This window comes from Aspergillus brasiliensis (genome assembly GCF_001889945.1).
Source record: "Aspergillus brasiliensis CBS 101740 unplaced genomic scaffold ASPBRscaffold_16, whole genome shotgun sequence".
Classification (NCBI taxonomy): Eukaryota; Fungi; Ascomycota; class Eurotiomycetes; order Eurotiales; family Aspergillaceae; genus Aspergillus; species Aspergillus brasiliensis.
This window is the reverse complement of record NW_027137457.1, coordinates 226,448-241,968: the sequence shown is the minus strand read 5'-3', so window position 1 is coordinate 241,968 and position 15,521 is coordinate 226,448. Positions and strand designations below refer to the sequence as shown.

Below are 15,521 nucleotides of genomic sequence, written 5' to 3'. Positions count from 1 at the left end.
ATACGTGATAACCAACTACACCATCCAGCCAACTTGTTGGAGTACGCAACTTATTTTTGAATTATCATCGAATACTAAAGAAAAGAGTGGAAAAAGAATCTTTGTGCGTGCTGTTAAGCCATAAGTACTTGAAGGCGAGTGTCAAATACAATAACGTGAGCAGGGATGTGGTTATGGTTAGGGTAAATAGCAGTAGTTAGATACTTCAAAATAGATCAGATGTTGTCGATGACGGTTCCCTATCCTTTCACTGCATATATCATAGGATCCTTGGTGCTAGCTACTGCTCATGTATAGTGGCGGGATGCTTTATATATATCCGTTTCCAATCCCTGCCACAAGGTTCAGCCACCATCATGATGCTCAACACAGCCATCGTGATATTCTCGGACCGAGGAACAATCTTCCAAGATTGTGAAGGAAGCTGCGGATTACACGAATCAAATAATGTGGCTGCACATAACACACAAGCTCTTCCCACAATATATCGCTCTTCGCTTAGCCCAGAAGCTTTACAGTCGGGATGTCTAAATAAATTGCAAATGTTCTACCCCATAGAACGGAATGCTTACCGCGGTTACACCCTGGGAAGCGTTCCTGCAAAGCTTCAAACTCTGCAGGAGCCATGAAATGCCCCGAAATCTTCATGATCAGTTTTTCACCAGGCTCGAATAACATACCCGTCGGCCAAATATCAATCTCCAGCCACGTCTCCTCCCCTGCCTTGACTGGCAGAAGCTTCCTGTGTGAGAGTGTTCTCCAGTGAGGTGTTGACAATTCGTCCGCCACATCCCGATAAGATGCTCTCAAAACGCCATGTGGACCAAAGTATTGCATTAAATTTGTTAAAGGAACTTCTCCAGCTGAAGCCACACCCAAGTCTGCAAGTGGGATGTTAACATGCTGCAGATAGTTACCAGCGCGATCCGCCTTCCTCAGATGTACATAGACGTCCATGTCACCGCTATGCTCTGGCACAACGTAGAGTACAGCACGCAATGGCCCAAGGATAATGGTCTGTTCAAGGAAAGTGAAGGAAAAACTGATTTCCCTAGGATCATTGTCCCTCTGCCAGATTGGTGAAGCATCGGCTTGGTACGTCAATTTTCCCAGCACCAGCAGCTGGCTCTCTGTCAAACAACCACCGGCGCTCAAAAACAGCCTCTTATTGATGGTCTCCCGATGGGGCCAGAAAGGTTCCCTGAAAGGAATACCAGTCAGAGCTGGCTGATTGAACGGGAGCACTGTAACCCGAATCTATGGTATATTCGCCCAATCATTTGGTTCTTTCGTGTAGCAGTTAAAGAAAGAGTTCAATTCCTGAATCCTCTCAGAAGAGTACAGGTCGTACCACTCCTGTGTTCCATGGATTACAAGCCTGGACATCTATTAGCACGAGAGCATCAGAAGGCAGCTCGATGAACAGCACGGTCACCATTTCTTATCGTGGGGGATCTCTTCATAGCACCGGAAAGACCCCAACGTGTGACGCATCGTCGAATAACTGGCTGAAATGTACGCGGGGACCTGAATCTGGTCTATTCTCGCCCGTTTATCCTCCCAATAGGCATTCTTCAGCTCGGACTCAGCCATTGTAAGAATATCGTCAGCACCATTGCGACCTGTACATGATCAGAAAGACGAGAAGTCTCCACTACAGCAAGATATGGATATGAACCACAGAGCATGCTAGATGGATCCTTCTAAAACTGCTTTTCGGGAATCCCACCCCGGCGGAACTGCTCTCAAAGTGGATCGCTGAGACCTTTGAGGGGAGTGATATAAGCCAAATGTGGTGGCCTCTCAGCCGCGATAAACTATTGGGATATGGCTAGCCAGGAATTTCTCATTATGATTACTTTTCTATTATACCATGGCAGACCAGCGATTTCCTTAATAATATTATATCCATCTTTCCTGTTACTAGACCCCTAGAACCTTATAAAGCCCCCCGAATCCATTGCACCTCTGATATCTATATTAATAATAGTGTACCCACGAGGTACCTATTCAACAGGGTCGGGTCTGAGTGGTATATCAGCCAAAGACTGTTTAAGCTGTGATGACTTCTTCTTTATTCTTTACCCTCTAAAACTCTCATAACCAGATAGCCGCGATTCTGCTACCCCGACTCTTAGAGGGAAATGACTGAGATTTAAGTGACCTGCGGAGGGACTTGCGATTAGTAGGCTGTCTGTTGAGGAGTCAGACTGGCCATTATATATACCATTTCCGGACTTTCCGTATGGGCTCTAAACCATGATAGCCGGTACAAGAGTATCATATGTTGGACGGTATATATCGGCGTATATATGAGTCCCATCATGAAGGCGAAAAGATTGATCTGGCTTAAAGACCATAGATTAATGAAGGGGCCGATAGTTTTCTCTCTGTTTGTGGCTGACTGGCAACACGGTCATTGATGGATGAAGTTCCCGATCCGCAGGGGACATTTCTGGCCGGGGGAGGCGCCGCCAGCGTATTTTAGGGTTGGTGGATTCCATAATCACGATGTAGTTCGACTAATTGAAATAACATGCTCCCTGGGACCGATGATGCCTCCTCCTCTTTATACTACTTCAGAAACATTGCTTGGCCGATAATCCGATCTACATAATTCCGCCGATAACCTACTCTACATAGACCCGCTGATACATGCAGTCAGCTGCTAATTAATATAAACAACCACCAATACAGGGGGTCTCTCAGTTGAAGCAACTCAACAACTGGTCTGAATCTATCTGATATATAAAAAATGTTTCACAATCCAATACTACTAGGCAGTGGCGAGGAATTGAAGTCTCTTCTCATATGCAATCGTTAATCATGAAAATATGGATTTGAATCGCTAGTTATATAACAAAATAGCTAAGTAAATTCTTTGATTACTTGTATACCATAAATGATAACGTAGAGCAATTATAAGGTTGTCTCAAGTGTAAGGAACCACTACAGCTCCATGGGCTGCGGCATTAGCCATTCCGATCCACCCGACGTGACCCGGATATCCGCCTGGATCACTTCTCGGGGGAATTTGCGGGCGTTTTGACTTTCACTTAAGACTAGCTCACCACTGTTTGCAGAAGCATAAAGTCGGGTAGTTATACTTGAATTTTACCCCTTTCAGACTTGATATCGCAATAAATATTACTAATAGATCAAAAAACAAATGACCCCTATATTTGTACGGACGTGGTTTTCTCGCCCAGTATCCAGTAACCCCGACTAACAGAGCCGTTGTCCAATTGCCCAACAGAAGATATAAGCGTTTCAGGTGGAAAGGCTAAAACAGAGATATACCGTAGATCTCCTTCGAGAGTTCCTGGCGTGAATATTCTTGAAGACGAAATCTAAATTCAAGACCATTTATCAGATCCTCTACAGGCTTGGCAGGAAATTTCTTAAGTGGTATGCTCCCATTTCCACGGGTTCCCTGGGCCCGCGCCCTATATCCGGATTTCGAAGGAACCCTGGAAGGATTAGAAACATTTACTTGGCGAGCTGCGTAATTGGCTACTGGGGCTAAGTTCGAAACATGAGTAATAACTCTTCGGCCGCGGATAGATCGACCGGATAGATCGGATGATCTATGTAACACTGATGAAGCTGAACCTTCTAGAAGACCGTAGCCATTTTGCATAATTTCAAAAAGAAAAGTAAGATACCTTGAATCTGATTCGAGCATTAGTGGTAAGCTTGATCCCTAGATATTGTTGTGATTCTTCTGCATGTACAGTGATTCTCCCGAAACGATTCAAGCTGCCTGGCTGAATCTATGTCATGAATATAGTCCATTTCAATATCTGCCAAAATCTGGATTTACTTTCTCTCTCTTCCTAAACGGTGGAGCATGTTGTATCAATGTTTGGTTTTCAGGTTCTGTTCAATCTGTGCTCTGAAGTAATGCAATGTAAACGCAGACACGTTCTATTCTATTGTGGCTATATCAATATTATAAAAAGTAAAAACCAAAAGTACAACTAACGAAGAAGATTACTGCACTCTAATTCTAGTATAGACAAAACAAATTGCCAGACCGGCAGAATAAAGTGAACCATCAAAAGAGGGACCTGATATTTGGCGAAGCCTTCTGGACTGGCCCGCCGCCTCCGCAATAACGAGGAATCACCCGTATGTAAATCGCACGCGGATCCTACTCTGCCTTCTTGGAAGCCTTTGTTCGAAGCTTCATCAGGAGGTAAACCAATGCGTATGAGCTGATAGCAAAGAGGGCGACAATGGCCGCGTCGCGCCATCCGTAGTAGTAGTCCTTCAAATTCATCGTGTAGAGATAATCGCTGCCTCTCCGATATTGGCAGACCCGACACCCCGATACGGCGGTTGGGTTGGCGAGTGAGGCTCTCGCCCCTTCATTCTGCAGATAATCGCTGAGATAAACCTCACATGTCTGACCAGAAGGTGGGTCGAAGATGGCATATTCGTCGTCCGCACAGTGAACCACCGAATCAAAATTCGTGAAAACCATGAGACTCCCAATGATGTAGTTGAAAGGATTCAGATAGTACATCCAGTAGCGCCAAAACGACGTGATTTGGGAGTAAGGAACAAGGGCACCGCAGAACTGGACCAAGATGCCTAAGAACATTGGGTTCGCCAAGGATGCGAACACTGCATTGGGTGCGTATGCTGCAATACATTGGCCGATTCCTATATCATAGACTGTTAGCATCTCTGCTCCTGAAACCAGATGTGAATAGGATTTTTGGGACGGATCGGATCTCTTACCAGTATAGATAAACTCGTACATCAGCATCACAAAGAGGGTGGCACCAGACTTGTTGGAATCGTGAGGAAAGCCGACAGTGTAGTACCAGCAGAGAAAATAAAGAACACCCGAGAGTATCAAGTAGGGTATTTCGGAGACAATCAGTCCAGTAGTAAATGCAACCCACGAGTACATGCGAGATTTCTTCTCTCGGGCATCATAGATATCGCGGCGGTCAATGAACAGGGGTTGAAGTTGGCTGATCACACCGGGCGCCACGTAGAGGAAACAAAATACGGTGAATAGCCGAAGCTGTAAGCCAGCAATCGTTGGCCCAATTTTCCAGAAGCTGAATCCATTAAAAAGGCCCAAAACAATATGCAGCATAACTTTGTTGTTCACGTAGTTGGTATTCCGGAAGAGAGCGACATTCATGCGGTGGGTGACAATCTTGATCTGAGCCCAGAGAGGAGTTGCAAATTCCTGGCTGTCGTTGCTATCACTTGCAGGTGGGTTTGCAGAGGCTGTGGCAATGATCTCGTCAAGCTCTGCTGTGCGGAGCTTGCATTCAGGAGATTCCAACCAGATCTTATTCCAGTCTCGTCCCTGTGAGAGATGGCCAGAAGTGACGTCGATCATATACTCTGCAGGATTGACTTCAGGTGGACACACCAAGCCCTGACGCGCAAAATATTCTTTGATGGTCGCGGCATTGTCTCCAATATCTCCGAAGTAGACCGTCTTACCACCTCGAGCCAGCAGTAGAAGAGTATCAAATTGGGCAAACAGCTGTGCTGAGGGTTGGTGAATAGTGACCAGGATGGCCTGACCAACATCTGCTAACTTCCGTAGAAACCGCACGGTATTGAAAGCAGACTGGCCATCGAGGCCCGATGTTGGCTCGTCCAGAAAGATGAGCACACTGGGTTTGGCAACTAATTCAACGCCAATCGTCACGCGCTTGCGTTGCTCGATGGACAGCCCGGCACCGACCTGTTCAGGGAGAATAGTTAGTATCATATCTTCGAATGATCATAACTGGGGTGCTACTCAAGGTACCTTTCCAATCAACATGTCCGCGATGTCCTCCAGTTCAAGTAGCTTAATGATGGTATTCACGTAGGCGAGCTTCTCCTGCCTGGGGACACTATGTGGCTGACGAAGGAGGGCAGAGAATTCTAGAGCTTCTCGAACAGTTGCGTATGGCTCATGGACATCTAACTGCTCACAGTATCCAGCGCTCCGTTGGAATGACACGGTCAGTGGTCTTCCATCCACTAAGATAGATCCATGGATGGTGCCATCGGTTTTGCGCTGAGCAAGAACATCAAGTAATGTGGTTTTACCAGCTCCTGAAGACCCCATCAAGGCGCCTAGCATTCCGGGTTTGATGTAGCCTTGCACATCGTCCAACAGGACATGATCCCCCGAGGGGGTCTTGACCGTGTAGGTGAGGTTTTTCCATGTGAAGACTGATGTATTCCGAACCAAGCCATCAATCTCCGTGTCGCCGCCCCCTTCCTTCACTGATTTGAGTTCCCGAGACTGACCCTCCAGATCGGACGCATTCTCGTTTTGTTTCTTCATCAGCTCCCGTGGCGTGAGCATGGTTGACCCGGATTCAGATGCATCGTGCCACCGACTGGTCGCAACCACGGTGATGATGACGAACAGGGCCCACCAGCACCAGACAACGCCGAAGTTTCGCCATGCATGTCCATGGCTATAATTCAAAGCATGCAGATACTGATCGCCCGTCAGACTGACCTCGCCCTGTATCGCACCCTGAACACCGGCACAAGACTGATGGTTGCTGTTGTTATATCCTGGGCCATTAGGAACTAGATTGGCACCAACGCAATCGATGGTCCGTCCGTGAAACTCATTTCCCAGGAGGGTCTCAAAGGAGTATGCAATGGGGTCAATCCAGAAGATCCAAATGAACCATCCATGCATCTTGGGGTATTGGATCATATAACCCGCATAGATCACGGTAGCTGAGATCAAAAGACCGGAAATCTTGGATGCTGCATCGAATGTCGCGAACGCTGCACCAATCGCACGGAATAGGGCTGTGAGGCACATTGTGATGGCGAAAAGAGAGATCCAGTATGTGAAAAAGGCGGCAGCTGTCACTTTCAAGCCCACCATAAAGTATAGAACAATGCCGAAGATGGTGATGCTAAAAAGGATGATGGGGATATCTGCAGCAATCTGAGCAATACAGAAAGCTGCTGGATGGTAGTATCCAAAGTGCTTGTGTTTGATCATCACAGGTCGCCCGGTGAAGGAGTCGGTGACTTCAGAGAGAGCCATCAGACTGTTGTATAGAATCGAGAAGAACAATGCACCACCCTTGGTAAAGAGTCCGGCTGATGAACTGGGAGAATCATAGAACAAGGACCCAGCAATCAGCGCTTGGATCAAATTCGACACTTGCTTGATGATCAGAGTTGGCTTATCACCCCAGATGATCTGGTACTGTCGAACCACGCAGGCCGTGACTTGAGTGAGGAAGCTGACGGTCAGAGGGCTCCTGGAGAGACCAGGGTCTTTCTCCAAAGCAACAGATTCCTTGAATGTATCTGTATCTTGAATGGTCCCTGCACGGGTGGGATAATCAGATTCCAGCGCCATCCTCTTTCTGGTCTCTGTTTGTTCATAGTGTGCAAGGATCTCGTCCGCATTCCGAGGGAAAGATTCGTATCCAGGCATGATCTTCCGTTCTGTTGGGACCGTCACTCCGGTCAAATAATCGGCGGTGTTCGCACCATCTCTGCAGGCAAATCCCAATCCTTCCATGAAGGGACGAGCTTCCTTCATGGCCCCGTAGAAGATCTGCTTGCCTTCATCCAGGACAAGAACCTTATCAAAGAGCTCATATATGCCATTCCCCGGTTGGTAGAGCGTCACAATTGTCGCAAGACCGAGTATATCTGTCATTGTCCGAATCGCCTTCGTCCAGTCAAGAGCCGTACTGGCATCCAGACCACGTGTGCTATTATCCCAACAGAATACTGAAGCTCGTGATGCCAGACATTCAATGATAGAGACACGCTTCCGTTCTCCACCAGACACTCCCCGCACATACTCATTGCCCACCTTTGTCTCGTGGGTGTGACTTATACCCATCGAGGCCAGCAGGAAGCTTCTGATGTTCTCTTCATATTGTTGAGGAGTGAGGCCGTCGGGACGGTGGCGGGGGACTTTGAGTCGGGAAGCAAATTTCATCGTCTGCTCGACAGTCAAAGTTGGGAAAAACAGTTCCTCCTCAGTATTCATCACAATCTGACTGCGGTACTGCTTGGCCTCTGTATGGGACATTGATCCGTAAAAGACATCTCCTTCAATAGACTTGTATCCCTTCCGTCTGTTTGCGAGGACCTTTAATAACGTGGTACAGCCAGACCCCGGACGCCCGAGCACAAGGAGCATCTCGCCGGGCTTGACACAACCGTGGGACCGATCAATGATGGTTTTCAGCGGCGGCTTGGCTCGGAGGTCGCGAAGCCCTTGCAGGAGGTTGAACTGGGAGAAGAAGTTTTCCTGAACACTGGCTTGAGCACTGGTTGCTTGGACGGTAAGATTGTTCCATGTCACACCAAGTCGACGCTCCTTAAGGTTCGACTCCATGTTTTTGCGGTGGAATTCTGCAACTTCTGGCTTCAATGTCCACTCCTGACTGCCATCGTCCGAGTCGACATTTGACTCTGATGGTTCAGGAGTGACGGTGGAATTTGATGAATTACTCTCCATATCGTCGGCGGAGACACCCATAGTGGTGGGATTGAGGAGGATTAGGATCTGGGATACAAAAGAGTGGAAGAAGAATCGAAGCTTGATGGAATCTACAAGTTCAAATCATATGGGAGCTCCAATACTTATAGTCTTAGTGCCCTGCCAGAGCGGATTGGACCGGCTGTTCCTACTGTTCTCGAAGGTCTAGATGTCCGAAATATACCCCTGGGACCGTTCATAGCTGATGAAGGTGTCTCGCATAAACAGACGCAAACCCTGGTATTCCGTACATGTATTCGGCACAGGCGATCTTGATAGGTTAGTCTAGCAGAAATGGACCCTTTATCCAAGGAGCCTAGACCGAGAGTGCAAGAGAACATTATTGGTATGGCTGGTGAATTTCTCTAAATCCGCTTAAGGGGGTGCCTGATAGCAAGAGCTGCGTGTCTCCAGCCACTGATCTGCTGGCCAATCGAGTGACGGATATAGGTGCTACATTCTCGAAGAAGTGGAGAATTGGCTGTAAAGATGTGGCTACTATCTTCCTGGGCAGTGTAACAATCCATTTTCTGGTTCACCTATCTTCAGATTCTCGAATCAGAAGACGACCACCGGATTTAAGGTTCGGGTATCAGGCACCTCTAAACCCGCGGATATACAACCAGGGCTTTCCGTGTGTATATCCGCCCTCATCCCGATGATATATTAGCCAATAAAGTACTTATATGTCATCCTTAAGGGGTTCAGTGGGTTCCACACGTAGATCGGGATCATACCAATAGTCGAACCCATAATGACAGACTATAATCGAGGTGCCCACCCAACGTTAAACTTTGTCTAACACACAACGAGCCATGAGTCTGACGGCGGTGGCGAGATGTATATCCGGACATCCGAACTCTTGACAGCCGATTGCTGCACATCAAATTCAGGTGGGCCTCCTAAGAAACAACCCACAGTAAGGGCGGTAATCCTTCTAATCTCTCTCTAACACGACTGATCACTGTCATTTCGAGGCCTCTGAAGGTCCTGCGCTACTTATCAATGCAGTCACCCTGCCCACTTCCGCGCCGAACACCCAAGGCTTGTCAAGAATGCCGACGGAGGAAGATCAAGTGTAATGGTGACACCCCTTGCACATCTTGCCAGGAGCGAAGCTGGCCAGAGTGCATTTATCGTGAAAAGACTCGCATACGGCCTTCTAAACGACTGCCAGTCAAAGCAACTCTCTGCCATATCTCACCATCAGAGCCAACAAAGGGACCGAGAGGGAATTCACAATGCGACGAACCACGGAGTCAGAGACGTGCCTTGCCACCTGCAACTCAACTTTCGTGTCTTATCAACTACGGACCGTCGTCAAATTTCTCTCTGATCTATAATCTATTCCAAGATTGCACCCCAGGGCTGTCAGCAAAAGACACCTTGGCGGAGTGTTTCGAAACGGGCCATCCAGAATGGGACCGAGCGCGCTTCATGGGCTATGAAGAAGAGGGCGATGATGCAGGGCTCATCAAGCCACTGGACATAATGCCCTCGACGGTCGCAGCAGAAATTCTGGAGCATTTTCTATCAGTACATAATCTACTTATCGGTCACCATCAGCCAGAGTCCCTAAGGCAACAACTGGAAGCATTTTATCGCCCATTACCGGACCGCTCGCTGAACAATCCCCAACGACGGATTTTGATTCTCATACTTGCCATTGCTGCACTTAGTACAGATCATTGCCATTTAGGTGATGCGCTGTTCAAACAGTGCACGGAATCACGATGCTCAGGCGAGCCGTTGACCTTGCAGTCGATAGAAATCGACTTGCATATGATAAGTCTGACTTGGCATCTGCGGGAGGCTGATCTGCTGACATGCAAACGTAGTAGTATACGCCTGTTTCTACGCTGAAAAGGGTCTCTTCAACGATTCTTATCTGTCCATAGGCACAGCGATTCGAAAAGCGCTTTCTGCCGGATTGCACAAAACCTCCTCGGGAATCGAAAGCACGGGGCAAAGCAACCTGATTTGGAGACTTTACCATTTCGAAAAGTACCTGCTTTCTGATGACGATACTATATTCAATTGTGCCTAACCATGGGTTTCATATACAGCTATTTGTGTCTCCACCTGGGACGGCCAAACTCTCTGGCCTCTGTCACCATTAACCTACCACCCCCCGAAGACCAATTCCTCAGCGCAATTGTCCGTCTGTCAGACATCATGATGGAGTGTGCCAAAGAGATCTACAATACCGCACAACAGCGTACTTTATTACCAAAATGGCGAAGCGCCACGAGGATTTTGGGGGCGCTGCGAGACTACGAAGGGATGGCCCTCGACACCTTTGGGTTTGGCCTCCAGCTACTTTCAGATGCTGGACAATTTGATGTACGGAAGACAATCTTGACGACCTGTGAGTGATCTCTTCCATCATGATTCCAGCCTTGTCTTACCATACTGCAGTGCACTTGAATACGGTTATCCTTACCCTGCGGCCATTCGTCATTCTTCGTGGTAAACTCAGACAAAAAAATTCCGGGTGTGATGGAGGACCCATCCTTATTCCCTCCTGGCTGGATGGAGCATGCGACTTTGCGCTCGGGGCAGTAAAGCAATTGATCCATTATCTTTACGTCGCCATCACGGAAAATTATACAATCAAGGTGCGCTATGTCAACCTACCCCACTGACCGGGAGGCACACCGAGATTTCTGCTCTCGTCTTCTTTTGGTTCTCTATCCACCACTAACACGCAAATCTAGGCTATGCTCTTCAACCATGTCTTCCTTGAGAATTGTTGTGCGGTGCTCAGTTATGAAATGTTGCATGACCGTTGCAACGCTTCAACTCATTTACCGTGGGTGTATCATGCACTCCACTGTCTCCTGCAGATGAGGCAGGCCAGGCCGGTCCAATATCTGATCAACATGCTTCAGAAGCTTCTGAGCGAGTTTGAGCCCGTGTCTGAGATAAATCGTTCTATATCGCGGGAGAATGACGATATCTCTCAGGATTCGCATGAAACACCATAGCCACGGTCCCTAGTTTCTTCTTGTGACCAATTACCCCTGATCTTCTACGCAGTTATTTGCCTATCTTAGGCCTGAGCTTGGATTGGCCAGGCTCAGTTCAGAATTAATAGATTTACATAATTCTTGTAGCGGGAATCAGAATATGAAAAAGGTATATAACTTATATTTCTATCTAAGCGCTCTGCAGCTGGGATGATTACGTCGGTAGCAGTGTTAGTATGATCCAGCCACATGACCAAGTCCGCTAATATTATTGCCTCAACATATATCATATAGATCGCTTATATGCGAACCTGTCTCTGGCCTTCGTCCCCTGGCTTGCTTTTACCCTATCGGATGTCTTTTGGTAGTCTGTTTGCAGTGATCTTTCAATGGCAGCTGCGATTCCAGCTTAGAGGCTATCTTGATGGCACCACTGAGGTACTAGGTGTGCAGGCGATATGGATTTCAGACTCCACCACGGCATGGGACCAACTGTTTACTCGAGCCTAAGTGCACGCTGTAGTTCTCGTAGTGACGGATTGCTGTGATTGTCGCTAATTTGGTGCGCCTGCGGCCCTCTTTAGTAAGTATTGGTTGGTACTGTATGTTTCAGTGGATAGGTTGTTGTGTGGGTCAAAAAAATTAAGAACAAAAAGATGACCAGACTGGGGCTCGATCCCAGGACCTTATCGGTGTTAACGATACGTGATAACCAACTACACCATCCAGCCAACTTGTTGAGGAACAGCTCTTTTTATTGCTACAGAAGCCTATGCAAATTCTTTAGTGACACATTTATGCGGGACCATACATACCAAGGGGTGGTTGTTCGGCCGTCATGTTTGGCAGAGCTTCCAGCTGCTTGGGATGGGCTTTCAGAACTGAGTATTAATCTGTTCCTTCTTATTACAGCAAATACTAGTTCGTGCGGCCTACGCTAATTGATGCTCTTGGTCTTCGTTGGGTGGGGTACCAGTCAGCTGCTAGTACTAGTAGTAAAATATATTCTACTGCCTCTAGGCAGTCATACAACAGCCTGATCTGCAGGCAAGCACGGAGAGGGTAACACAAAGGTAGTCAATGGCTGATACTAACAGCTACTTTCAATTATGAAATGTGACTAATCACCATCGAGGATTCCCAAAAATAATATATCAAGGACATCTTGGATATTTATCCACCCGTAGAGCATTCTAGGACACCAGCGCTACCAACATACACAATGAATTGACCCTCATCACAAACCGCAGTATCTTGACAATACTGTCAGATATCAAGAAGTAAGATCCACTAAGGGTAGAATGTGCATGCAAAACACCGTTATTGCAAGCTAGGGAATGTCCGGAGCATCGCATGGTGAGACGCATAGAGAATCAGGAGGCGGATCCCCAAAGTGAACATCACCAAAGCCATGAAACACAACCAGAAACACACTGAGATGACCAACGGGTGCTCAAGAACTCCCCACCAAACGCACAATTTGCAGTAAACCACTAGTTCTTGTCACTAGAGCCTACCGAAGTAACCATTATGCCGATGAGTAGCTAAATAGAGGTACAAATAGGAGCCCGCCGATCTCTAAAAGCGTGATTCCTCTCAGTATAGAAGACAAAGCCTCCATATAAGCAGAACTAGTGAGTCTTCAAGACACTTCTTTCTGTTATAGTTGGAAATTATAGAAATATTAATAAAATTGATAAATACCGCATATTTGAGGTTGAGAAACTAGATATGGGTTGGGATAGATGGCTCGCACCGAGCCGATACTATTGTTACTACAGAGGAAACGTAGAAAGTTTCTGACATTTGGCTGATAATGCCAAAATATTAGCTCACTTTCAACGAATTGGCTGGATGGTGTAGTTGGTTATCACGTATCGTTAACACCGATAAGGTCCTGGGATCGAGCCCCAGTCTGGTCATTCTTTTTTGTTCTTGATTTTTTTCCTGCCCCACACATACTATATAGTTCCGAATCACTACGGGTTCCCAGAGAACTATTGGTGGATCGTTTCGTTCGTACGAGTACATTTCTGCATGCTTACTTCTTGGATCTGTTGATACCAAAAACCAATCTGTCACATTGCGCTGATAACCGACTCATAAAAAAGAGTGACGTTGCTAAATAACAAGAAACTAAATGGGACCCAAATAGGGTCCAATATCACTGATGTGATACACTCACAGAGCATGCGGACACAGCACCCCCTTCTAAGCAATCCACTCCTAGTGCGCCTTATTGGTGAGTTCACCATTTACTGCAGGCAAGCTAGCCGCTCGGCCGCTGGTAAAAGACTAGACTTCTTAGTCAACGGACTCAGAACGCGCATCACTTATCAGCTTGCTAGGTGATTGTGAGATCCTCAAGTTTCAGATCCTCGGGTTTTAAATCCTCGGTCTTCAGATCCTCAGTTTTCGCATCCTCAGTTTTCACATCCTCACACTCCTCCTCCCTACGCTCTCCTTCTTTCTTGGGCTTAAGGTACTCCAATGCAACATTGCGCAGGTTCTCGTTCTCCACAGGATAGAGCACACCCAAACGATGTCTACCCCACATTGGCTTGTCTTTCTCAACCTTCTCATCAGCGCTCTTCTTAACCTCCTCATCGGCGCTCTTCTCATCCCCAGCCCGTTCAATCTTACTAACGATAACCAGGCCATATTCACGCACAATATACTCATTGAGTTGGTCGAAATCCACGAGTCCCCCATACGGAATACCGTCTTCATCCTCTCGCAAGGCCTGCCTCAGGCATTGCTGATCATGAGGAGCAATCCAGTCAATCCCTAGGTCTGAAGATTTCTCAACACGAGCAATTATCCTCAAGGCCAAATCAAGATTTTCCGAGATGCTGGTTCGGTTATTTTTTTGGATTTTAGACTCCCAATGTCCTTCGTTGTCATCCGTCAACGAGGGAAACATGAAACCGTCTTCCTGCTCATAAAGCCAGTTGAAAATGAGAACCCTCATGACATCATTCAGTGCTTTATTGGTTGTGAAGATTATATCTTTAGTGGCTTCTGTCTTTCGAGGAGTTGACTCCTGGCTGCCCTTTGCTGACGCTTTCATCTTGACACGTAACTTGTTGGTAGATAGAGATGTGGGGTGGTCTGGGCACAGAGAGCAGATGTGTAGGATGACGTGTGGGATGGTGACAGAGGCTGCCACGAACGATGGTTCGTTGGTGTGTTTTATAATGCGATGCTAGGCGGGGAAGGCTAGGGTGAAGTGAGCGAAGGGGGATGGTATAGGCAGATCGCTGCGTTGTGAAGGAAGCTGCCACTATCAAAGGGCACAGAATAAAGGTAAGACATCGATCCATTCTGGAGGATCCCGTATATAGCCTCGAAACAAAGAAGCATAATAGGATGGTCGGATCTAAACACAGCCACTTGCATTCAAGGATAGTCTTCTGACTGGAATGATCGTTAGGATACAAGACAACTGGCAAAGTACCGATGCGATAACATACAGTGGAACGATAACTCTGTACCATTAGAACATTTATGTCACTTGTCTTACCTGCTAATTTCCATACTCCAGCCTGTACAACGATAACGTCCGTAAGAGATGAATATTATTTGCTTGAATGTTGGTCTGTCAGAGATGTAAATCAGGATAATACCCAAAGAATCGATGATTCATGTCGACCTGTAGGCTAAATGTGATGGCTGATTCCTAGATCGAAGTCAAATGCCCGGAAACTGGCAGGATAGGGAAGTTCTAAAGAAGAAGAATATTTCCATATGCCGAAGGTCTCTGAGAGAAAGTTTTCCAAATATAAGCTCTCTTCAGACCCGAAGGAATCATCCCAGAACATAGCACCCCCAAAATTTCCCAGGACTCCAGGAGCCTCTCTAGAGTAATGGTCTGCAACCGGAATGTAAGCGTTCAGAGACACCGGAAAGTCATCTGGTGTGGAAGGGAGTAGCACAGAAGCATTGATTAAAGTGTGCTGTTGAACTTAAGAGGTGTAAGTCTGAGTCTGCCACATGTAAACTAGCGTAATATTTCACATGACCTTGGAGTGAAGAAAGGAGGGGGATAT

At 47.0% G+C, this 15,521-nt stretch overlaps 4 protein-coding genes and 2 non-coding genes across 6 annotated transcripts; 2 read left to right on the top strand and 4 right to left on the bottom strand.

Annotated features, from left to right (window-relative positions):
- Window positions 1–498: 498 nt before the first annotated feature.
- ASPBRDRAFT_34222 (uncharacterized protein) lies at window positions 499–1,438 on the bottom strand (the record flags this gene model as incomplete). The annotated part of the gene is made up of 2 exons (XM_067623206.1): window positions 499–1,227; window positions 1,352–1,438. The coding sequence occupies 2 exons, from the start codon at window positions 1,436–1,438 to the stop codon at window positions 499–501; spliced, it is 816 nt and encodes a 271-aa protein (XP_067474615.1).
- Window positions 1,439–3,996: 2,558 nt separating this feature from the next.
- ASPBRDRAFT_186645 (uncharacterized protein) lies at window positions 3,997–8,482 on the bottom strand (the record flags this gene model as incomplete). Its single annotated transcript, XM_067620081.1, has 3 exons — window positions 3,997–4,668; window positions 4,747–5,719; window positions 5,786–8,482. The coding sequence occupies 3 exons, from the start codon at window positions 8,480–8,482 to the stop codon at window positions 4,154–4,156; spliced, it is 4,185 nt and encodes a 1,394-aa protein (XP_067474614.1). The 3' UTR covers window positions 3,997–4,153.
- A 1,792-nt stretch (window positions 8,483–10,274) lies between these two features.
- ASPBRDRAFT_69021 (fungal specific transcription factor domain-containing protein) lies at window positions 10,275–11,540 on the top strand. Its single transcript, XM_067629019.1, has 5 exons — window positions 10,275–10,288; window positions 10,350–10,507; window positions 10,570–10,871; window positions 10,922–11,121; window positions 11,221–11,540. The coding sequence occupies exons 1-5, from the start codon at window positions 10,286–10,288 to the stop codon at window positions 11,488–11,490; spliced, it is 933 nt and encodes a 310-aa protein (XP_067474613.1). The 5' UTR covers window positions 10,275–10,285; the 3' UTR covers window positions 11,491–11,540.
- A 589-nt stretch (window positions 11,541–12,129) lies between these two features.
- On the bottom strand, window positions 12,130–12,203 carry ASPBRDRAFT_t249. Its single transcript has one exon. It is a non-coding gene; the product is annotated as a tRNA-Val (tRNA).
- Window positions 12,204–13,320: 1,117 nt separating this feature from the next.
- Window positions 13,321–13,394, top strand: ASPBRDRAFT_t252. Its single transcript has one exon. It is a non-coding gene; the product is annotated as a tRNA-Val (tRNA).
- A 314-nt stretch (window positions 13,395–13,708) lies between these two features.
- On the bottom strand, window positions 13,709–14,872 carry ASPBRDRAFT_340162 (uncharacterized protein). The gene is made up of 2 exons (XM_067623181.1): window positions 14,870–14,872; window positions 13,709–14,691 (listed from the first exon to the last, which is right to left on the bottom strand). Exon 2 carries the CDS (start codon window positions 14,540–14,542, stop codon window positions 13,817–13,819), a length of 726 nt encoding a protein of 241 aa, XP_067474612.1. The 5' UTR covers window positions 14,543–14,691; window positions 14,870–14,872; the 3' UTR covers window positions 13,709–13,816.
- Between the last annotated feature and the right edge of the window lie 649 nt (window positions 14,873–15,521).

Bases quoted from the DNA above. Each gene is read 5' to 3' on its own strand.
- ASPBRDRAFT_69021 (XM_067629019.1), top strand. The intron at 10,508-10,569 runs GTACCTGCTTTC...TTTCATATACAG, and splicing joins AGACTTTACCATTTCGAAAA to CTATTTGTGTCTCCACCTGG. The intron at 10,872-10,921 runs GTGAGTGATCTC...ACCATACTGCAG, and splicing joins GAAGACAATCTTGACGACCT to TGCACTTGAATACGGTTATC.
- ASPBRDRAFT_340162 (XM_067623181.1), bottom strand. From the start codon at position 14,542: ATGAAAGCGTCAGCAAAGGGCAGCCAGGAGTCAACTCCTCGAAAGACA.